The following is a 24,922-nucleotide window of genomic DNA, read 5'->3' as shown; positions in this document are numbered from 1 at the left end:
TTTATTTTAAAGTCTATTTTGTCTGATATAATTATTGCTATCCTGGCTTTCTTTTTGTTTCCATTTGTATGGAATACCCTTTTTTATTCCCTCACAGTCAGTCCGTGTGTGTCTTTAGCTCTGAAGTGAGTCCCTTGTAGGCAGCACATATATGATCTTGTTTCTGTATTCATTTAGCTACTCTGTGTCTTTTGATTGGAACATTTAGTCCACTTTCCTTTAAAGTAATTATTGATAGTCATGTACTTATTGCTATTTTATTATTTGTTTTGGGGTTTTTGTACTTCTCTTTTTTGTTACTTTCTCTTTTTGCTCTCTTACCTTCTGATTTAATGACTATAGTTAATGTTATGTTTGCACACTCATTATCTTTTTTTTTGTGTGTGTATCTATTATAGACTTCTGGTTTGTGGTTAACATGAAGTTTATATAAAACTCTATATATATATATAATTTTAAATTGCTGATTTCTGAAGTTCAACCACATTTTAACAATCCTGCATTTTACTCCCCTTCCCCCACATTTTGACATCATATTTCACATATTTTTGTTTTGCATATCCGTTTACTATTCATTGTGGATATAAGTGACTTTACTATTTTTGTCTTTTAACCTTCCATGTAGATAAATATGTGGTTGATTTACTACCATTACTATATATTTTCATTAACCAGTGAGATTTTTTGTTTTGTAATTTTCACATTTCTAGTTGTGGCCTTTTCTTTTTCACTTAGAGAAGTCCCTTTAACATTTTTTGTAAAGGTGGCTTGCTGGTGTTGAACTCTTTTAGCTTTTGCTTGCCTGTAAAACTGTTGATCTTGCCATCAAATCTGAATGAAATCCTTGCCAGCTAGAGTATTGTCGTTTTTTTTCCTTTCATCACTTTAAAAATATTGTGCCACCCACTTCTGACCTGCAAAGTTTCTGCTGAAAAGTCAGCTAATAGACTTATGGGAGTTCTCATGTATGTAATTTGTTGCTTTCCCCTTTTTGATTTTAATATTCTCTCTTTGTCTTTAATTTTTGCCATTTTCACTACAGTGTGTCTTGGTGTAGTCCTCTTTGGGTTGATCCTATTTGGAACTTTCTCTGCTTCCTGTGCTTGGATGTCTGCTTCCTTTTACAGGTTAGGGATTTTTTTCAACTATTACGTTTTTAAATATGTTTTCAGTCCCTTTCCCCCTCTCTTCTCCTTCCGAGATCTCTATAAAATGAATATTAGTGCACAGAATATTGTACCCGAGGTCTCTTAAACTCTCCTCATTTCCTCTTATTCTTTTTTCTTTTTTCTGTTCAGCATCAGTGATTTCCACTACTCTGTCTTTCAGCTCACTGATCCATTCCTCTGTATCAATTAGTCTATAATTGATTTCTTCTAGTGTGTTTTCTATTTCAGTTATTGTATTCTTCATCTCTGTTTGGTTGTTCCTTATATTTTCTAACTCTTTTTTAGAAACTTCTAACTTTTCACTTTTTTCTTCCAATCTTCTCCTGAGTTCTTTGATCATTACCTTCAATTCTTTACTGGGTAGAACTTGCAGATCATTTTAAACCTTTCAAGACTTGTTGTTAAGTTCTTTGAAGGCATAGAGTAAATTTTTTAGGGTCTAAATTTTACTTTAGGCTAAATTTGCCCCAGTTCTGTGTTGTGACCCTTCTATGGTCTCTATTGAATATTCTGTGCATTCAACATGGCCTGTACATTCAGGCTGATAGGACCTTGTATGATTTCCAGGTTGTGTGATTTCAGGAACTATTCATCTTATAGTTCCTTGCTAATTTTTTTTCTCTGGAAGTAGTTATTGTTCAGTCTTATGGATGTTAGCCCTGTGCAGGTGCAGATTGTATTCAGCCAAAGACAGAAGGCAGTTCCTATGTAGGTTTATAGAACTCTTTCATTTGTAGTTCCCTCCTCTAGAATAGTCTTCCCAGCAAATTCTAGGTTCCACAGCCTCCTAACCTTCACATACTTGAATCTCCATCTCCTTTACTCAACAAGATTTCCCAACTGTGTTTGGGTTCCTCCTCACTACACCTTAGTCAGGAAATTGCCTCCAAGCAAAGAGCCTGGAAAATAGGAGGGCTCACCTCATTTGTTTTTTATTTTTTTCTCAGAGATCATAGTCTTGTTCTGCCTGTAGTCCAATGTGTAAAAATAGTTGTTTTCTATAATTTGTCTAGTTTTCTAGTTATTTATGGTAGGAGGGTAATGGTGGACCATTATTGAGCCTATAAATAATTGCATTGCCATAAAAAGTGAAGGAACAGTAAATGTATTATTTCTGAATTTGAGGGCACTAGTGAGAACCAGTTCCTAGTTTTAAAATGTTTCATTTCAGTTTATAAAAGCATAGCTAATAAACTGAGGATTAGAAATGCATCAAGAAGAAAGAAAAAGGGCTTTCTGTTATATCATCAGAAATGTATAACCACAGTTAATTTTTCTCATTATTTAATTTAACCCTGTATAATTGATTCTTATTCCCCTGGATCTTGAGTTAGCAGTTTGCTTTCATATGGCATTATGTTCCTGGATATAAAGGATTCCAATAAAGCCTGATTCAGCCATATGGTGTGTTCTGAAATTGTCTACTCAGTATCAGCTTAAGCACTATATCCTGTACCTGTGAGTCTAACTCTTGAATTCAAATAGTTTAGAATACCTGATATGATCCTTTCTACATGTCAGTGAAGACCTAGTTTCTATCCTGTACCTGAAAGCAGAAACTTTAGGTAAACATTAGAGAAAAGCACAAACTACCAGTTGATCAAAAGCCTGAAAAGCTTGAATGATTCATTTATTAGAGTCATCAATAGTATGAGAATGGAGAAAAGCAAAATCTCTTATTTTGCAGACAGGGGTGTGATAATAACTATTTATTAAGAGTTTGATCAAAGTTTCTCTTGAGGATAAGAAAATATTATGAAGAGAAGTGGACTTGATTTTCTACAAGCATTCAATCTATTCTTGTAGCATGTACAATATATGAAACATTTATGCTGAGAATGTTAGTTATGCTTATATTAATAACATTTAAAATTAACCTAGGGAAGGCTGGCTGAATTTCTTTGACAGTTCTTCCTATGCAACTCTTGCATTGCTATCTATTAGGAAATAATGGAGAATATCATAAATTAGGAGTTTGGGATTACAGTATACACACTACTATGTATAAACTAGGTACACAACAAAGACCTACTGTATAGCACAGGGAACTATATTCAAGGTCTTGTAACAACCTATAATGGAAAAGAACGTGAAAAAGAAAACATATATATATATCTGAATCACTTTGCTGTACACCTGAAACTAACACAACATTGTAAATTAACTACTTAAATTTAAAAATGGATTAAAAAAAGAAAGATATTGTAAAATTCTTCCCAACTGCAATTAGGAACAATAGTTTCTCTTATTTTGTAAAAAGCCATTACAATATGATGAGTTTTCATAAAAAATTAATATCTTACAAAAATAAATAAATAATGGAGAATACCAAACAAATTGTAATTATTTCTAGCATTCTTATATTTATGAGATAAGAGAACAAATCTGTTATTTTCTGATGGCAATCTCAGAAATCTCAAAGATAGTTTTAGGTATTAATAAAATCACGAAGAAAAAACATATTTTTGACTTTAGACTCTGACCTTGGTAAGGTAAAATCACCAGACTTGTCCAAGGTGGTATGGTTACTTAATTAAAAAGGATTATTCGTATCTAGTAAAAATTGCTTAACTCCCTGTTAATCAAAGTGACAGTGCAAGAGCTTACATAAAATAGGAAAAAGTAGTAAAATTATAGGAAACATTAGCTCTTTCAAAAAATGGGGAGGTTTTTAAAAATAACCATTTACATAATACAAAGCACAGAAAATTATTCTGGTGAAATATTAAATCTCTGCCATCCAGGTAAATTTATAGAAAGTAAACAAAAACCTTGTACTACCACTGTTAAGAGCAAATTAAATACTTCACAAGCAATTTCCATGTATACAATTTTTAAAAACCCAAATTCTAATTTTGCATCAGTATAGTATGAGGCTCTACGGTATTCACAAGCATATTTTTAAAATTATCTTATGAATGACCCCACCAAAATTGAACAATTGTTGCTAAATTTTTTTCAGACTCATTATTTTCTTGTGCATAGGTATTATCAACAAAACCAAGGTTACTTTGCACAAAATGTCTATAATTTTCCATATTCATTCAAGCCTTGACTTTCACTGTCCTCTTTCATGTCCTGAAACTACCAGATATAGCATTAGGATAAAACAATTTTGTCTTTTGAGAAGAAATTACACATCCTATTATCCTGAGATGTAATTGTCTTCTGCCATTATTGCTACTGGTATGTCCTAATTGTAGTAATTATAATTTTTAACCCAATTAAGTTATATTTCAGAAAGATGTGAGAGGTAGATAATTTATTTCTGCCTCTCATACAGAAGCTAGTTAGCAGCCTAAAAACTCATACACACCTAATACAGTCCCTTACAGTCACACTCATTTTCTTTTTAAAGTGACAAAAACAAACAAGTTAATTAATACAACCCAAAGGTATAACCATTCTATAATATATAAGCTAAGCAAAATTGTATGTGTATACACATGTGTATATGCATATATACAAGCACAAATATATACACATCATGGGCAGACTTACTGACTTGGTCAAGAATCAGAAACAAAAACAAAGCAACAAAAAACCAAAATGAGAAGAAAAAAACTCAGAGAAATGGAGAATCAGCCAAGTTAAATTTTTGATGCCACTTGGGAATCACCCTACTTTAGAGGCATTAGGTAAAAGAATGTTGAAATACAATTGTTAGGTTTGAAGTAAAATCTACTAATGTCCTATAGAGCAATAAAACCATAATTTTGGGTTATCGTTTCAATCAGACAAAACTCATTTACATATCGGCCAGACAAAAACTATGTTAACATGTAAGTTCACAAAATCTAGGCTCTTATCAGTACTGACTAGCAAGTTATACAAAGTACATTCCCTTAGATAATTAAATAATCTTTAGGTTTACCTTAGATGGGTCCTTTAATGAATGTTCAAAAATGACATTGAAAAGGAATGTGGTTCTCCAATTTTCTCTATTTACAAGTGTGGACAATTTTTAACAGGTATATTAGCAATATTCCAGCAATATTTGTTTTTAATGATCTCCACACCTCTTTTTAACAGCAACATTACTTTTAAGTAATTTTTATACAGATCATTTTTTATGTTCTGCAATATGTAATCAAGTGCTTTTGCATGCACTATAGGGAGTAATTTTTTAGCTAACATTTGAAGATCTCATGTGAATACTAGTTTGGGACGAGTAAGTTATTATAGGATCAAGCATTTTTCCTCCTTTGGAATGTTTTTGCAACAACTTTCTTGAATTGTATTCATTGTTTCAATAGAACCTCCAAATTTACACTGATTTTAACTTTTTATAATCAACTCTGATTTTTTTTCTGATTGGTAGATGAATGTTTTAATTAAATTGAATACTATTATTACAATATTATATTCTGCTATAATATAACACATTATAGTTATCATTTATGTTATACATAAGAACAAGAAAACAGTATTAACAATTAATAATATAGCATACTATAATTTTAGAATGTTTTTAGAATGTTCTAATATCCTATAAGCAAACAATATATCTAACAACCGTTTAATGTTCTAATTAATCCTAGAAATTATTAATTCCAAGAGCTACTCTGGAAAATTAAATAAATGTACATTTCTTTTGAGAGAAAGTCTCAAGGTTTGCTTGCTAAATTCAAATTTATTTTTATATAATGCTCTTTGATAATAGCACAAGAAAATAATCCAAGTATCTGTCACATCTTGCTCATTTGGAAACATATAGATACAAGTAAGACCTGAGATCTCTCTCCCCTTGAAACGTAAATGATATTGGCTCAAATCTCTATTTCAGAATTCTGGTCCTCTTCTTTCTGCATACCCTGTTATTATGATCCAAAGACACAACTCACCAAAGAACAAAACTCTTTCGTAAAGTATTGACTTTACTGAAAATTTTGCATAATTGGGAAAGGTCACACAATTTAATGCCATAAATTAGGACAATGTAATTCACACATTAAACATTCCTTTTCTTAGAAGGCCTTTTAGCCATCTCACCCATGGGAGTCTCTCATTGTCCTATTACCTCATATAATTACCTGTTATCCTTGCTTTCTCCTCATTTTTTTCCCCATATGGAATAGTAACTTACCTTCCTTTGCTCCTCATACCAGTGATTTTAATACCTCAGCCTCCCACTCGATGCTTCTTAACCCTGACTGCACATGATAATCACCTGGACCCTGGCCCCAGAGATTTTAATATAATGGTCTCAGGAGGAGCCAAGGCCTGGGTATTTTTTAAATGCTTCTCAGATAATTATTGAACTGAAGGGACTAATCAAATTATTTTTCCAGATATTTCTCTTTCTAAGAGGACTTCGGGTGCTAGATGGTAAGAAAATAAAAGTTTCAACTTTTTATATAAGACTATATCTTTACAATCTGAAAGCATATAGCTTATTTCACATTTATTTCAATGCAGTCACAATTACTACTTTATGTTTTGGATTTTTATGCCAATTCTTGGTAATACGAATTCTTGAATTTTCTTGAATTTTTTCTTATGTATTATCTATGCACACAATCTCATGGTTTGACTGAATTTGTTTTTTACTTCTTTTGCTTTGTTTCAGTATTGTCTGAGATTTAACTGTGTAGAGCTTAAATACCATGTCAATTTTCAGAGCTGCAATCCTACCAGAGATTGTAATTCAAGTGGAGTAAGTAATTTCAGTTTTCATTTTAAGCAACATGCTTTGAACAATTCAATAAACAGTTTGGAGATTTAAAGAAATCATTTGAATAATTTTTTTGATCACTTTCATGCTGCTTGGTGTCATTTAACAGTTTGTAACTTATAACTTCAATCTTATCTTCTTGAGAAATCTTGCCAAACTGTTTATTAGAGAAGATAAAGTAGAAACATTTAAGATGATTCTGGATGTATAAGATGTTTGGTAAATATGTGGGCTGGATGTGCTATAAGCACTATGTGTTACCATCTAACCAAAATGATCTTATTTTTACAGAGAGAAGGCAGGAAATGGTAAATAAAGGTCATTAGGATTTTCTTGCTGGTCTTGTTCATTAATTTAGTGTCTGGGCTGTTCTGTGAAGCTAGGAAGTAAATGATAATTAGAGGCATGTTACTGGTGATTGACAATATTTTGGTCTGGCTGTGGGGAGAGTTGAAAGAACTTATTTGGCAAAAATTGATTTGGCAACAGAAGCCAGATATACTTTCTACAGTATGGGAAATGTCAAGAGAAAATTTGTTGAATTTGTCTATTTAAAATAAATTCTCTGGAATGGATAAATTCTCTGGAATAAATTCTCTGTTGAATACGTGTAGAATATTAATTGGTCTCTATTGAAAACCATCTTTGTACATAAAAATTGTTCTATTTTCTGATTATTCTAGGTCTGCAACAATTTTAACAATTGTCATTGTAAAATGGGGTTTGCTCCTCCTCATTGCAAGCCGATGGCAGGAGATTTTGGAAGTATTGATGATGGACACAGGGGCAAAGTTGGTTAGTGTCTTTAAAATTTTATTAATCAAAGACAATATGTAAGAAAATAAATTACAGTTATAGGTTCCAAGTCACATTGCAAAGCAACTAATGTCAACAAATACGGTTTGACTTTACTTGTAAGATTTTAAAAGACTCTAAGACAGTTAAGTTTGAACTCTTCTTTCTATGTCAACATTGGCATTGTCTAACAAAAAGTGTACCTAGTGGTAGGAAATTTTAAAAGTAGAAATTCCAGTGCATATAATTTGATTAGTTAATTTAGATTATTCACTTTGTATTGTCTCATATATTCCTAGTTTTAAATGGTGTTAGTAGTCATTGTAATATTAGTGCCACCAGAATCTTTCAAGGCTACTCCTTTCTCCTACATTTTAGGGGCTACAATCTAAGCTTTAGAAGTTTCTCTTTAGGATATCCCCCCTAGGGTTCCTTGAGATCAAGCAGGCCTGGATGAGACTGGGAACAGTTGGGGGATAGTCCCTGGTTCCAGAAGGTTATTGGAGCCCACCTAAACTAACCTGGGAGAAGAGGAGGTCTGTCTACCTTTACAAACCCTTTTTCTTTTGGGGCAATTAAATGAGGAACTCCTGGGCAGACTTATGTGTAGCTTGACTACTAGGGGGAGGCATACCTAGGGTGAGTAACTTTTTAGACAGCTAAAACACAGCTGTATCAGACCGTGTATCAGACCAAAAAATAAACATAATCATTTGACATATAATATGCAACTACACGTATATTATTATTTTCACATAAATATGTTGAAAGAATAGGCATTTATTTGAAATTGTATATTATTCTGTACTGTGTACTTTTGTTACATAGATTGCTTTTATTTAAGTGAAACAGCAATAGAACTAGTAAACAGTGCTGATCAATAGTAGTTTATAGAACAACCAATTAAAAAATAAAATATGTGAGCAAAAACAGCAATACTTTATAATGAGAAAATTTTATAATGTAATCTCTGATACAGCAGTTTATTTTACCTCTTTTTAAAAATTCTTTACTAGATATTTAAATTTTGCACGACTATCTTATTGTTTATTCTTAAGATACATAAACATAGGACTTTTAGAAAGGAGAAAGAATATAAATATAATAGGAATGATTAAAGATATGCTCATATTTAATAAAAATAACATTGATGCTTCTTTCTGTGCCATAATACAGTCAGACATATTTTTGATCTTTGGTTTCATTTTCCAGTTATACTCTTCTGAACTGCTTACAGCCTGTAAGACATTCTTCTTTTAAGTAGTAGCAAAATGGAATAGAATCAAATGTAAAATTCATTTTGACTTGAAGCTCTGTTTTAACAAACCCACATTTACTGAATTCTGGTGTCAGTCCACCGTGATGGCATTAAGCTAAGTATCTTGACAAAAGCATTTTGAGCAGGGGATACTTGGGTCTTATTTACTAGATACAGCAGGTTTTCAGGCTTGGAAAAATTATTTTGCAGCTCTTCAAAAATGTTCATTCTCTTTGTTTCTACAGGCTTATTCTAGTAGGCCACCTCTCTGTCAATCAGCTCCTTTGCATATTTAAATTCATCTTATAGGCTGTCCATGTCTATAAGGCCCATCATTTTTATACACTCCAAAGCACATTGGATGTCATGCGTTAAATCTCTCTTTCTCAGGGAGCATGCTTTAAAGCATAGAAGTAATCTTAATTAGTGAAATCTAAGTTGAATTCCACATACATTACAGTTTTAATAAAGGAACTGAGAAGGTCCTTCTTAACTTGCTTACCCATTTCTGGTTACATTTTTTTGAGTTCTGAAGCAGTCTTATTTCCAAAAATATGAGTCATTTTCTCATTGTATGAGTTGTTGTCACAACCTGTGCAAATCATAGAACTACCCAGGTGCAGTCAGTGCATCCTTTTCTAGAATCCTGATGGCCCCTTCACAGATCATCAGATTGTTTTGGAGAAATAGCACATAAATTTCTGCTTCACTACACACTTTTTTTTTCCTATTCTCATCCTCCATGAATTTCAAAATTAGAGAAGTACATTCTTCTTGTCCAAACTTCTAAAAATAAGATTTTACATCTTAAATATTTTAACATATCTTTTATGGCAAGTAAGGAGTACAGTCATCTTGTACACTTGTTTAAGGAAGCAATTTCTTTCCATTTTGTGAAGTTAAAAAAAAAAATTCTTGGTAAGTGCTTATGAGTTTTGAGGAAACTGAAACTGACTGAAGCTTTCATTATGAAAGCCTTTATATCACAGGAAAACAAATCACACCCCTTTTGGTGTTGTGTACCAGGTGTACAGGACATTTGGCAAGTGAGATATTTTTCTTTTCTTCATTAAGAAATTTATAGACTGAATGGAACTTGCAAAAACTTACATTTGCCCTGTCTTCTAACTACACATATAGATGAGCAAAGTCTAGTTTGTATTTGAGCAAGATAGCAAAAATCTTTTTGTTTTATATGGTTTTATTAAAATTTTCATAGAAATTCAGAAGCCTATTTGAAACTCTGTTCTGGAAACCAAATTACCTAAGACCTGGGGGCAATATTTTGCTGCCACATTCACTTGGTAAAATGTGACAGAATCATTAGTTCACTGTGAGGAGTCAACAGATGTTATCAAAATAACACTTTTTTCTCCTGCTGGGCATTTTAGTTGCAATCTATAAGTCTGGAAATGTAACTTCACTCAGTTTTATAGAGCAATCAAGAAACTGAATGAATAGATAAAACATTTTTGTTCTTGTGGTGTACCCAAACTAATTCAATGGTAGCTATTTTTATTTGAACATTGCTGTCTTTTGGGAAGACAATTTGTTTTTCTCATTTAGGAAACAGAAAAATATGATTGACTTAGAAATACTTGCTTGTCTCACTGCAGACATTTGAGATTCCATCTCCATATGTTGCTTTCACAGCTCCTTCTCCACCATACCCAAATCCAAATATTTTTTATTGAGATATAACTGATGTATGACGTTACATTAGTTTCAGGTGTATAACATAATGATTTGATATTGTATACCTTGGAAAATAATCACTATAATAAGTCTAGGTAACAGCTGTCACCATGCATAGTTACAAAATTTTTTTCTTGTGTTGAGAACTTTTAAGGTCTAATCTCTTAGCAACTTTTAAATAAACAACACTGTATTATTGAATGCTTCTGCACACCGAGCGGAGATGTCAGCACAGCCGTTTCACACTGGGCACTCTGGTTTGAAGTGTTGGGTGCAAAGCCTCTGCACTCGGCACCTTATGAGGGAGTGAAACAAGACTAAGCACAAAGGGGAAAAAAAGGAGGCAGAGACAAGATGGCTGGGTAGAAAGACGTTAGTTAGGTTACCCTCTCTCACAAAAACACCAAAATCACAGCTAACTGCTGAACAACCATCAACAGAAAAATACTGGAACCTACCAAAAAGGATACCCTACATCCAAATATAAAGAAAAAGCCACAAGATGGTAGGAGGGGCACAATAGTGATAAAATCAAATCCCATACCCATCGGGTGGGCAACCCACAAACTGGAAAATAATTATATCACAGAGGTTCTCCCAAAGGAATGAAAGTTATGAGCCCCATGTCAGGCTCCCCAGCCTAGGGGTCTGTCATTGGTAGGAGGAGCCCCCTGAGCATCTGGCTTTGAAGGTCAGTGGGGTTTGATCACAGTAATTCCACAGGACTTGGGGAAATAGAACCTCCACTCTTGGAGGGCATGCACAAGGTCTTGTGTGCACCAGGTCCCAGGGAAAAAGCAGTGACCTCATAAGAGCCTGGACCAGACCTACCTGCTGGTATCGGAGGGTCTCCTACGCAGGCTGGGGGTGGCTGTGGCCCACTGCAGGGACAAAGGCACTGGTGGCAGTAGTTCTGGGGCATACTCATTGGCATGAGCCCTGCTGAAGGCTGCCATTTTCTCACCAAGACCTGGCCCCACCTAACTGCCTATAGGCTCCAGTGCTGGGATGCCTCATGCCAAACAACAAACAGGATGGGAACATAACCCCGCCTATCAGTGAACAGGTTGCCTAAAGTCTTACTGAGCCCACAGCTTCCCACTAAACACACCCCTTGACATGGCCCTGCCCACCATAGGGACAAGACCCAGTTCCACCCACCAGTGGGCAGGAACCAGGCCCTCCCATCAGGAAGCTGGCACAAGTCCCTTAGACCAGCCTCTTCCACCTGGGGGCAGACAGCAGAAGCAAGAAGAATGACAACCCTGCAGTCTGTGGAACGGAAACCACAATCACAGAAAGTTAGACAAAATGAGATGGCAGAGGAATATGTCCCAGAGCAAGGAACAAGATAAAACCCCAGAAGAACAACTAAGTGAAGTGGAGATAGGCAATCTACCCAAAAAAGAATTCAGAGTAATGACAGTAAATATGATCTAAAATCTTGGAAAAAGAATGGAGGCACAGACTGGGAAGATACAAGAAATGGTTAACAATGAGCTAGAAAATCTAAAGAACAAACAAACAGATGAACAGTAAAATAGCTGGAATGAAGAATACACTAGAAGGAATCAATAGCAGAATAAATGGGGCAGAAGAACCGATAAGTTACCTGGAAGACAGAATGGTGGAAATCACTGCCATGGAACAGAATAAAGAAAACAGAATGAAAAGAAATGAGGAGAGTCTAAGAGACCTCTGGGACAACATTAAATGCATCTCATTATAGCAGTCCCAGAGGAGAAGAGAGAGAGAAAGGACCTGGGAAAATATTTGAAGATATAATAGCTGAAAAATTCCCTAACGTGGGAAAGGAAACAGTCACCCAAGTCAGGAAGCGCAGACTCTCAGGCAAGATAAACCCAAGGAGGAACATACTGAGACACATAGCAGTTAAACTGACAAAAATAAAAGACAGAGGAAATATAAAAAGCAACAAGGGAAAAGCAACAAATAAAATGCAAGGGAATTCACATAAGGTTATCAGCTGATTTTTCAGCAGAAACTCTACAGGCCAGAAAGGAGTGGCACGATATATTTAAAGTGGTGAAAGGGAAGAACCTGCAACCAAGAATACTCTACCCAGCAAGGCTCTCATTCAGATTTGACAGAGAAATCAAAAGCTTTACAGACAAGCAAAAGATAAGAGAATTCAGCACTACCAGGCCAGCTTTGCAATAAATGCTAAAGGAACTTTTCTAGGCAGAAAAGAAAAGGCCACAACAAGAAACAAGAAATTTATGAATGGAAAAGCTCACGAGTAAAGGCAAATATATAGTAAAGGTAGGAAATAATCTGCACACAAATATGATATCAAAACCGGAAATTGTGAGAAGATTGTACAAATGCAGGATATTGGGAATGTATTTGAAATTTAAAGACTGGTGACTTAAAACAATCTTGTTTATATATAGACTGCTATATCAAAACCTCATGGTAACCCTAAACTGAAGATCTATAGTTGATACACACACAAAAAGAAAAAGGAATCCAAACACAACAGTAAAGTTAGTCATCAAATCACAAGAGAAGAGAACAAAAGAGGAAGGGAAGAAAAAGACCAAAAAAAAAAAAAAAAACCCTAAACAATTAAGAAAATGGGAATAAAAACATATATATTGATAATTACCTTAAATGTAAATGGATTAAATCCTCCAACCAAAAGACATAGACTGGCTGAATGGATAGAAAAACAAGACCCATATATATGCTGTCTACAGGAGACCCACTTCAGATTTAAAGGCACATACAGATGAAAGTGAGGAGATGGAAAAAGTTATTCCATGAAAATGGAAATCAAAAGAAAGCTGGAGTAGCAATACTTATATCAGACAAAATAGACTTTACAATAAAGACTGTTACAAGAGACAAAGAAGGACAGTTCATAATGATCAAGGGAAAAATCTAAGAAGAAGCTATAACAATTGTAAATATATATGTACCCAACACAGGAACATCTCAATATATAAGACAAATGTTAACAGATGTAAGAGGAGAAATTGATAGTAACACAATAATAGTGGGGGACATTAACACCCCACTTAGACCAATGGACAGATCATCCAAACAGAAAATCAATAAGGAAATACAGACCTTAAATGACACATTAGATCCAATGGACTTAATTGATATCTATAGATCATTCTATCTGAAAACAGCAGAATACACATTGTTTTCATGTGCGCATGGAGCATTCCCAGGATAGATCACATCTTGGGCCACAAAGCAAGCCTCAGTAAATTTAAGAAAATTTAAATCATATCAAGCATCTTTTTTGACCACAGTACTATGAGATCAGAAATCAACTACAAGAAGAAAACTGTAAAATACTGTATTATTTACTACAGTCACCATGATGTACATTAAATCCTCATGACGTATTTATTTTGTAAGTGGAAATTTGTACCTTTTGACCACCTTCACCCAATTCGCACATCCCCCACCCCTAATGTGTGGCAGCCACCAGTCTTTTCTCTGTATCTATGAGCTTGCTTTTTGTTTTGTTTTGTTTTTTAGATTCTACATGTAAGTAAGATCATATGGTATTTGTTTTACTCTGTCTGACTTATTTCATTTAGCATAATGCCCTCGAGGCTCATCCATGTTCTTGCAAATGGCAAGATTTTATTCTTTTTATGGCTGAATAATATTTCATTATATATATATACACATATATCACACTTTTTGGTCAGAATGATGGATGATTGTTTCCATATCTTGGCTGCTGTAAATACTGCTGCAATGACCATGGAGGTATATATATCTTTTTAAGTTAGTGTTTTCATTTCCTTTGGGTATATACCCAGAAGTCGAATTGCTGGATCATATGGTAGTTATATTCTTAAATTTTTGAGGAACATCTATGTTGTATTCCATAGTGGCTAACCCAATTTACATTCCAACCAACACTGCATGAGGGTTCCCTTTTCTCTACATCCTCACCAACACTTGTTATTTCTTATCTTTTTGAGAATAACCATTCTGACAGGTGTGAGGTAATATCTTATTGTGGTTTTGATTTGAATTTTCCCAATGGTTAGCGATGTTGAGCATCTTATCATATACCTGTTGGCTATTTGGATGTCTTCTTTGGAAAAATGTCTATTCAAATCTTCTGCCCATTTTTTAATTGGATTTTTTTTTGTTGTTCTGCTCTTAAGTTGTATGAGGTCTTTGTATATTGTGGATATTAACCCCTTATCAGATGCATGATTTGCAAATATATTCTCCCATTCACTAGGTTGTCTTTTCATTTTGTGATAGTTTCCTTTGCTGTGAAATAGCTTTTACATTTGATGTTTTGCTACTTGTTGATTTTTGCTTTAGTTACCTTTGCTTTTGGTGTCAGATTCAAAAAATCATCACCAAGATTAAAGTCAAGGAGTTTACTGCCTATATTTTCTTCTAGGAGTTTTATGGTTTCAGGTCTTACATTCAACTCTTTAATCCATTTTGAGTTAATTTTTATGTATGGTGTAAGATAGTGGTCCAGTTTCACTCTTTTACATGTAGCTGTTCAGTTTTCCCAACACAATTTATTGAAGAGACTATCCTTTCTAGATTGTATATTTTTGACTCCTTTGTTATATATTAATTGACCATACATGCATGGTTTATTTCTAGGTCCGAATTATTTTTGGCATGTTGTACAATATGCTATGTTTTGGTTACTTACGTATCTAATCTAGTTGTATATGTTCTTCCATCTGTCACTAGGAACAGTCATTTAGCCTTCTTGTTCAGTGATGTCTGGGTCATGCTGGTGTTAGTACTGTCATCATTCTGATTTTCATTATCTGAGCTCTTAGAAAACAAGATCACAATATTGACAATATGAAAAATTAGTGCTATCTTGACACAAAGCACAACAGTTAATCCACAGACTAAGTCAAAGATGTACTGTTCACATTAATGATTTCAATACCCTTAGGTTGCACACTTAAGTCACATCACTCAGAATGAACCACAGATCACAATTGGCAACATCAGTAGTCAGAGTTTAAAACAGCAACAGCAACTGCAGGTAATCTATGCTATATTCACTTGACACCAAAACAATGTTGCTTTTAGTTGCTGGGTATTTTTTTTAAGCTTCTGTATGAATTTTGTTTTTTCCTTCCAAACTTCCAAGCCAGTTTCTGAAAATCAGAAAATTTCCCATCCTGTTAATGGATGCCCCGGTACATAAGGCTTTCCTTACAACACTTGGAACAGTGCCAGGCCAACAATCATGGTTAGTTACCCTAGGCCACTTTAGGTCCAAATGGCAGTACTGCGGTTGCACCTGAGCCTGGGCTCAGAGGAAACCTTCCAATACAACTAGTTTCTTTTAGTCAGCTGCCGAAGGCTGTATTCATCCCTTCTATTCTGGGGCCTGTAGGTCTACCCCAAAAGCCCTGGGCTGGTATGCCAGCTGACTGCCTGTTCTGTGCCCAAATTATCTCCCTGGGGCCCTGTACCCAGTCAAGGAAGCCCTGGGCTGCTGATGGGCCTGGACTCAATGTGGGAGAAGCCCTTGTGATGCTGAATGCATTTGGGGGCATAAAGAGTTTCAGAGGCAAGGTGATCCCAAGGAATCCAAGTTTGCTTTATAGCCTCATTTTATTTATTTTGAATATCACTGACTTATGTTAACAGAATATGGCCTGGAAAAACCTCAAATTATGGAATTTATCCTGGCCTTATTTGTAACCAGAACATTATTGACTTTTGTTAATAGTTCATGGATATTTTCAAAGAATGTATAATCTGTTTTTACAGCAGTACGTACATAGATAAAACATATGTACATAATTAAATATAATTAAATATATATGTGATTGTGTGTATGAGTTAACTTGTTTGCATATTCTAGAATCTAAATCCTCATATATTTTTGTTAACTTGTCTACTTGATATATAAAATTTATACATCAAGTTTATTTAATCTTATAATCTTTCTTTTAATAATTTTTATATAATCTTAACCCCAGAAGTTACCCACTGCTAATATTATATATTATTATTGACTTTCAGGCGTTATTATCAACCTTTTAAATCTATGACAAGCCAATAGTAAAAAAAATTCCACTCGCATTTCTTTAATTTCATGAGGCTTCCCATTTATCTTATGGTTGTAGGAAATTTATAATTATTGTGCATATTTTTCTTTCATTACCCTTGACAATCACTTCTAGTGATATTTTTGACCTTTTCTAACACATATACATTTTTATATGTATATGTTTAATTGTTAAATATGCATAACATAAAATTTACTATTTTAACCATTATTAAATGTATGAATCAGTGGCATTAACTATATTGGTGTACATTGTTGTAAACCCACCATCCATCTCCAGAACTCTTTCATCTTGCAAAACTGGAACTCTATATTCATTAAATGATAACTCCCCATTCCTCTCTTCCTCAACCCCTGGAGGCCACCATTCTATTTTCTGTTTCTATGAATTTGACCACTTTCACATACCTTATAGAAGTGGAATTATACATTATTTGTCCTTTTATTTATGGTTTATTTCACTTAACATAATGTCTTCAAAGTTCACCCATGTTGTAGCATGTCAAAATTTCGTTCCATTTTAAGGCCATGTAATATTCAATTGCATGTATACATCACATTTGGTTTATCCATTGATCTGTTGATGGATACTTGGCTTACTTCCACCTTTTGACTATTGTGGATAATGATGCTGTGAACATGGGTGTACAAATATCTGTTTGAGTCCATGCTTTCAAAACTTTGAGTATACACCTAAATGTGGAATTGCTGGATAATATAGTAATTCTATATTTAACTTTCTGAGGAACCACCAAACTCTTTTTCATAGAGGCTGAATCATTTTACATTCTCATCAATGAGTTTTCCAATTTCTCCATATCCTCACCACCTCTTCTTTTTATAGTAACCAACCTAATGAGTGTAAAGTGATAACTCATTGTGGTTTTGATCTCTCTATGGATATAGCAGGATCTATGGATCAAAAATTTCCAGTTTAATTTTTAAGAATATCATCATTTTGTTGAACATTGTTATCAGAAGATCTGTTGTATTTTAAATTGCTACTTTTAATTATAGGAAACCTGATTTTTGTGCATACATTTTATCAATGGACTATCATCATTTTCAAAAGACTTTTAGTTGATTTTTTTAGGGGGTTGATATTTTTTAAATGATATGAACTGAAATTAATAATAATTTTGCCACACCTTTTTAATAATAATTTTCCTTTCTTTCCTCTTCTTCAGTTAATTTCACCTTCTCTCTCTCTCTCATTTCTTTTTTTTTTTTAAACATCTTTATTGAAGTATAATTGCTTTACAATGGTGTGTTAGTTTCTGCTTTATAACAAAGTGAATCAGTTATACATATACATATGTTCCCATATCTCTTCCCTCTTGCATCTCCCTCCCTCCCACCCTCCCCATCCCACCCCTCTAGGTGGTCACAAAGAACCGAGCTGATCTCCCTGTGCTATGCGGCTGCTTCCCACTAGCTATCTATTTTACATTTGGTAGTGTATATATGTCCATGACACTCTCTCACCCTGTCACATCTCACCCCTCCCCCTCCCCATATCCTCAAGTCCATTCTCTAGTAGGTCTGTGTCTTTATTCCCGTCTTGCCACTAGGTTCTTCATGGCCTTTTTTTTTTTTTCCTTAGATTCCATATATATGTGTTAGCATACTGTAGTTGTTTTTCTCTTTCTGACTTACTTCACTCTGTATGACAGACTCTAACTCCATCCACCTCATTACAAATACCTCCATTTCATTTCTTTTTATGGCTGAGTAATATTCCATTGTATGTATGTGCCACATCTTCTTTATCCATTCATCCGATGATGGACATTTAGGTTGCTTCCATGTCCTGGCTATTGTAAATAGAGCTGCAATGAATATTTTGGTACATGACTCTTTTTGAACTATGGTTTTCTCAGGGTATATGCCCAGTAGTGGGATTGCTGGGTCGTATGGTAGTTCTATTTGTAGTTTTTTAAGGAACCTCCATACTGTTCTCCATAGTGGCTGTATCAATTTACATTCCCACCAACAGTGCAAGAGTGTTCCCCTTCCTCCACACCCTCTCCAGCATTTATTGTTTCTAGATTTTTTGATGATGGCCATTCTGACTGGTGTGAGATGATATCTCATTGTAGTTTTGATTTGCATTTCTCTAATGATTAATGATGTTGAGCATTCTTTCATGTGTCTGTTGGCAATCTGTATATCTTCTTTGGAGAAATGTCTCTTTAGGTCTTCTGCCCATTTTTGGATTGGGTTGTTTGTTTTCTTGATATTGAGCTGCATGAGCTGCTTGTAAATCTTGGAGATTAATCCTTTGTCAGTTGCTTCATTTGCAAATATTTTCTCCCATTCTGAGGGTTGTCTTTTGGTCTTGTTTATGGTTTCCTTTGCTGTGCAAAAGCTTTTAAGTTTCATTAGGTCCCATTTGTTTATTTTTGTTTTTATTTCCATTTCTCTAGGAGCTGGGTCAAAAAGGATCTTGCTGTGATGTATGTCATAGAGTGTTCTGCCTATGTTTTCCTCTAAGAGTTTGATAGTGTCTGGCCTTACACTTAGGTCTTTAATCCATTTTGAGTTTATTTTTGTGCATGGTGTCAGGGAGTGTTCTAATTTCATACTTTTACATGTATCTGTCCAATTTTCCCAGCACCACTTATTGAAGAGACTGTCTTTTCTCCACTGTATATGCTTGCCTCCTTTATCAAAGATAAGGTGACCATATGTGCGTGGGTTTATCTCTGGGCTTTCTATCCTGTTCCATTGATCTATATTTCTGTTTTTGTGCCAGTACCAAACTGTCTTGATTACTGTAGCTTTGTAATATAGTCTGAAGTCAGAGAGCCTGATTCCCCCAGCTCCATTATTCGTTCTCAAGATTGCTTTGGCTATTCGGGGTCTTTTGTGTTTCCATACAAATTGTGAAATTTTTTGTTCTAGTTCTGTGAAAAATGCCAGTGGTAGTTTGATAGGGATTGCATTGAATCTGTAGATTGCTTTGGGTAGTAGAGTCATTTTCACAATGTTGATTCTTCCAATCCAAGAACATGGTATATCTCTCCATCTATTTGTATCATCTTTAATTTCTTTCATCAGTGTCTTATAATTTTCTGCATACAGGTCTTTTGTCTCCTTAGGTAGGTTTATTCCTAGATATTTTATTCTTTTTGTTGCAATGGTAAACGGGAGTGTTTTCTTAATTTCACTTTCAGATTTTTCATCATTAGTATATAGGAATGCAAGAGATTTCTGTGCATTAATTTTGTATCCTGCTACTTTACCAAATTCATTGATTAGCTCTAGTAATTTTCTGGTGGCATCTTTAGGATTCTCTATGTATAGTATCATGTCATCTGCAAACAGTGACAGCTTTACTTCTTCTTTTCCGATTTGGATTCCTTTTATTTCTTTTTCTTCTCTGATTGCTGTGGCTAACAATTCCAAAACTATGTTGAATAATAATGGTGAGAGTGGGCAACCTTGTCTTGTTCCTGATCTTAGTGGAAATGGTTTCAGTTTTTCACCATTGAGGACAATGTTGGCTGTGGGTTTGTCATATATGGCCTTTCTTATGTTGAGGAAAGTTCCCTCTATGCCTACTTTCTGCAGGGCTTTTATCATAAATGGGTGTTGAATTTTGTCGAAAGCTTTCTCTGCATCTATTGAGATGATCATATGGTTTTTCTCCTTCAGTTTGTTGATATGGTGTATCACGTTGATTGATTTCCGTATATTGAAGAATCCTTGCATTCCTGGGATTAAACCCCACTTGATCATGGTGTATGATCCTTTTAATGTGCTGTTTGGATTCTGTTTGCTAGTATTTTGTTGAGGATTTTTGCATCTATGTTCATCAGTGATATTGGCCTGTAGTTTTCTTTCTTTGTGACATCTTTGTCTGGTTTTGGTATCAGGGTGATGGTGGCCTCGTAGAATGAGTTGGGGTGTGTTCCTCCCTCTGCAATATTTTGGAAGAGTTTGAGAAGGATAGGTGTTAGCTCTTCTCTAAATGTCTGATAGAATTCGCCTGTGAAGCCATCTGGTCCTGGGCTTTTGTTTGTTGGAAGGTTTTTAATCACAGTTTCAATTTCAGTGGTTGTGATTGGTCTGTTCATATTTTCTATTTCTTCCTGGTTCAGTCTTGGCAGGTTGTGCATTTCTAAGAATCTGTCCATTTCTTCCAGGTTGTCCATTTTATTGGCGTAGAGTTGCTTGTAGTAATCTCTCATGATCTTTTGTATTTCTGCAGTGTCAGTGGTTACTTCTCCTTTTTCATTTCTAATTCTATTGATTTGAGTCTTCTCCCTTTTTCTCTTGATGAGTCTGGCTAATGGTTTATCAATTTTGTTTATCTTCTCAAAGAACCAGCTTTTAGTTTCATTGATTTTTGCTATTGTTTTCTTCATTTCTTTTTCATTTCTTTCTTTCTTTCTTTTTTTTTTTTTTTTTAGAAATTCACGTTCTTTTATTTATTTATTTATGACTGTGTTGAGTCTTCGTTTCTGTGCGAGGGCTTTCTCTAGTTGTGGCAAGTGGGGACCACTCCTCATCGCGGTGCGCGGGCCCCTCACCATCTCGGCCTCTCCCGTTGCGGAGCACAGGCTCCAGACGCGCAGGCTCAGCAATTGTGGCTCACGGGCCCAGTTGCTCCGTGGCATGTGGGATCTTCCGAGACCAGGGCTCGAACCCGCATCCCCTGCATTGGCAGGCAGACTCTCAACCACTGCGCCACCAGGGAAGCCCTTCATTTATTTCTGATCTGATCTTTATGATTTCTTTCCTTCTGCTAGCTTTGGGGTTTTTTGTTCTTCTTTCTCTAATTGCTTCAGGTGCAAGGTTAGGTTGTTTATTCGAGATGTTTCCTGTTTCTTGAGGTAGGCTTGTATTGCTATAAAATTCCCTCTTAACACTGCTTTTGCTGCGTCCATAGGTTTTGGGTCATCGTGTCTCCATTGTCATTTGTTTCTAGGTATTTTTTGATTTCCCCTTTGATTTCTTCAGTGATCACTTCGTTATTAAGTAGTGTATTGTGTAGCCTCCATGTGTTTGTATTTTTTACAGATCTTTTCCTGTAATTGATATCTAGTCTCATAGCGTTGTGGTCGGAAAAGATACTTGATACGATTTCAATTTTCTTAAATTTACCAAGGCTTGATTTGTGACCCAAGATATGATCTATCCTGGAGAATGTTCCATGAGCGCTTGAGAAAAATGTGTATTCTGTTGTTTTTGGGTGGAATGTCCTATAAATATCAATTAAGTCCATCTTGTTTAATGTGTCATTTAAAGCTTGTGTTTCCTTATTTATTTTCATTTTGGATGATCTGTCCATTGGTGAAAGTGGGGTGTTAAAGTCCCCTACTATGATTGTGTTGCTGTTGATTTCCCCTTTTATGGCTGTTAGTATTTGCCTTATGTATTGAGGTGCTCCTATGTTGGGTGCATAAATATTTACAATTTTTATACCTTCCTCTTGGATCGATCCCTTGATCATTATATAGTGTCCTTCTTTGTCTCTTGTAATAGTCTTTATTTTAAAGTCTATTTTGTCTGATATGACAATTGCTACTCCAGCTTTCTTTTGATTTCCATTTGCATGGAATATCTTTTTCCATCCCCTCAGTTTCAGTCTGTATGTGTCTCTAGGTCTGAAGTGGGTCTCTTGTAGACAGCATATATATGGGTCTTGTTTTTGTATCCATTCAGCCAGTCTGTGTCTTTTGGTGGGAGCATTTAATCCATTTACATTTAAGGTAATTATTGATATGTATGTACCTATTCCCATTTTCTTAAATGTTTTGGGTTTGTTATTGTAGGTGTTTTCCTTCTCTTGTGTTTCTTGCCTAGAGAAGTTCCTTTAGCATTTGTTGTAAAGCTGGTTTGATGGTGCTGAACTCTCTCAGCTTTTGCTTGTCTGTAAAGGTTTTAATTTCTCCATCAAATCTGAATGAGATCCTTGCTGGGTAGATTAATCTTGGTTGTAGGTTTTTCTCCTTCATCACTTTAAGTATATCCTGCCACTCCCTTCTGGCTTGCAGAGTTTCTGCTGAAAGATCAGATGTTAACCGTATGGGGATTCCCTTATGTGTTATTTGTTGTTTTTCCCTTGCTGCTTTTAATATGTTTTCTTTGTATTTAATTTTTGACAGTTTGATTAATATGTGTCTTGGCGTGTTTCTCCTTGGATTTATCCTGTATGGGACTCTCTGTGCTTCCAGGACTTGATTAACTATTTCCTTTCCCATATTAGGGAAGTTTTCAACTATAATCTCTTCAAATATTTTCTCAGTCCCTTTCTTTTTCTCTTCTTCTTCTGGGACCCCTATAATTCGAATGTTGGTGCATTTAATGTTGTCCCAGAGGTCTCTGAGGCTGTCCTCAGTTCTTTTCATTCTTTTTTCTTTATCCTGCTCTGCAGTAGTTATTTCCACCATTTTATCTTCCAGGTCACTTATCCTTTCTTCTGCCTCAGTTATTCTGCTATTGATCCCATCTAGAGTATTTTTAATTTCATTAATTGTGTTTTTCATCGTTGCTTGGTTCCTCTTTAGTTCTTCTACATCCTTGTTAAATGTTTCTTGCATTTTGTCTATTCTATTTCCAAGATTTTGGATCATCCTTACTATCATTATTCTGAATTCTTTTTCAGGTAGGCTACCTATTTCCTCTTCATTTGTTAGGTCTGGTGTGTTTTGACCCTGCTCCTTCACCTGCTGTGTGGTTTTTTGTCTTCTCATTTTGCTTATCTTACTGTGTTTGGGGTCTCCTTTTCACAGGCTGCAGGTTCGTAGTTCCTGTTGTTTTTGGTATCTGTCCCCAGTGGCTAAGGTTGGTTCAGTGGGTTGTGTAGGCTTCCTGGTGGAGGGGACTAGTGCCTGTGTTCTGGTGGATGAGGTTGGATCTTGTCTTTCTGGTGGGCACGTCCACGTCTGGTGGTGTGTTTTGGGGTGTCTGTGGCCTTATTATGATTTTAGGCAGCCTCTCTGCTAATGGATGGGGCTGTGTTCCTGTCTTGCTAGTTGTTTGGCATAGGGTGTCCAGCACTGTAGCTTGCTGGTCGTTGAGTGAAGCTGGGTCTTGATGTTGAGATGGAGATCTCTGAGAGATTTTCGCCGTTTGGTATTACGTGGAGCTGGGAGGTCTCTTGTGGACCAGTGTCCTGAAGTTGGCTCTCCCACCTCAGAGGCACAGCCCTGATGCCTGGCTGGAGCACCAAGAGCCTTTCATCCACACGGCTCAGAGTAAAAGGGAGAAAAAATAGAAAGAAAGAAAGAAAGAGGATATAATATAGTGAAGTAAAATAAAGCTATTATAAAGCAAAGCTATACAGACAAAATCTCACCCCGAAGCATATACATATACACTCACAAAAAAAGGAAAAGGGGAAAAATTAATATATCCTGCTCCCAAAGTCCACCTCCTGAATTTGGGATGATTCGTTGTCTATTCAGGTATTCAACAGATGCAGGCACATCAAGTTGTTTGTGGAGCTTTAATCCGCTGCTTCTGAGGCTGCTGGGAGAGATTTCCCTTTCTCTTCTTTGTTCGCACAGCTCCCGGGGTTCAGCTTTGGATTTGGACCCGCCTCTGCGTGTAGGTCACCTGAGGGCGTCTGTTCCCCGCCCAGACAGAACGGGGTTAAAGGAGCAGCTGCTTCGGGGGCTCTGACTCACTCAGGCCGGGGGGAGGGAGCGGTACGGAGGAGGCGGGGCGAGCCTGTGGCGTCAGAGGCGTCGTGACGTTGCAGCAGCCTGAGGCGCACCGTGTGTTCTCCCGGGGAAGTTGTCCCTGAATCACGGGAGCCTGGCCGTGGCGGGCTGCACCGGCTCCCGGGAGGGGTGGTGTGGAGAGTGACCTGTGCTTGCACACAGGCTTTTTGGTAGCGGCTGCAGCAACCTTAGCATCTCATGCCCGTCTCTGGGGTCCGCGCTGATCGCCGCGGCTCGCGCCCGTCTCTGGAGTTCGTTTAGGCGGCGCTCTGAATCCCCTCTCCTTGCGCGCCGCGAAACAAAGAGGAAAGAAAAAGTCTCTTGCCTCTTTGGCAGCTGCAGACTTTTTCCCGGTCTCCCTCCCAGCCAGCTCTGGTGCACTAACCCCTTCAGGCTGTGTTCACGCTGCCAACCCCAGTCCTCTCCCTGCGATCCGACCGCAGCCCGAGCCTCAGCTCCCAGCCCCCGCCCGCCCCGGCGGCTGAGCCGACAAGCCTCCCGGGCTGGTGAGTGCTGCTCGGCGCCGAGCCTCCTTGCGGGAATCTCTCCGCTTTGCCCTCCGCACCCCTATGGCTGTGCTCTCCTCCGTGGCTCCGA

The 24,922-nt window shown here is 36.2% G+C and overlaps 1 protein-coding gene across 1 annotated transcript in view; it reads left to right on the top strand.

The window, feature by feature from the left end:
- LOC118887929 (disintegrin and metalloproteinase domain-containing protein 5-like) overlaps positions 1–24,922 on the top strand; it is a 103,277-nt gene that overhangs the window by 65,830 nt on the left and 12,525 nt on the right. The window contains exons 7-8 of the mRNA XM_036838845.1: positions 6,739–6,825; positions 7,527–7,638. Of these exons, the coding sequence (XP_036694740.1) occupies positions 6,739–6,825; positions 7,527–7,638 (199 nt within the window). The remainder of the gene's footprint in view (positions 1–6,738; positions 6,826–7,526; positions 7,639–24,922) is intronic.

Source organism: Balaenoptera musculus, chromosome 21 (genome assembly GCF_009873245.2).
Source record: "Balaenoptera musculus isolate JJ_BM4_2016_0621 chromosome 21, mBalMus1.pri.v3, whole genome shotgun sequence".
NCBI lineage: Eukaryota > Metazoa > Chordata > Mammalia > Artiodactyla > Balaenopteridae > Balaenoptera > Balaenoptera musculus.
This window is presented reverse-complemented; position numbering and strand designations above follow the sequence as displayed.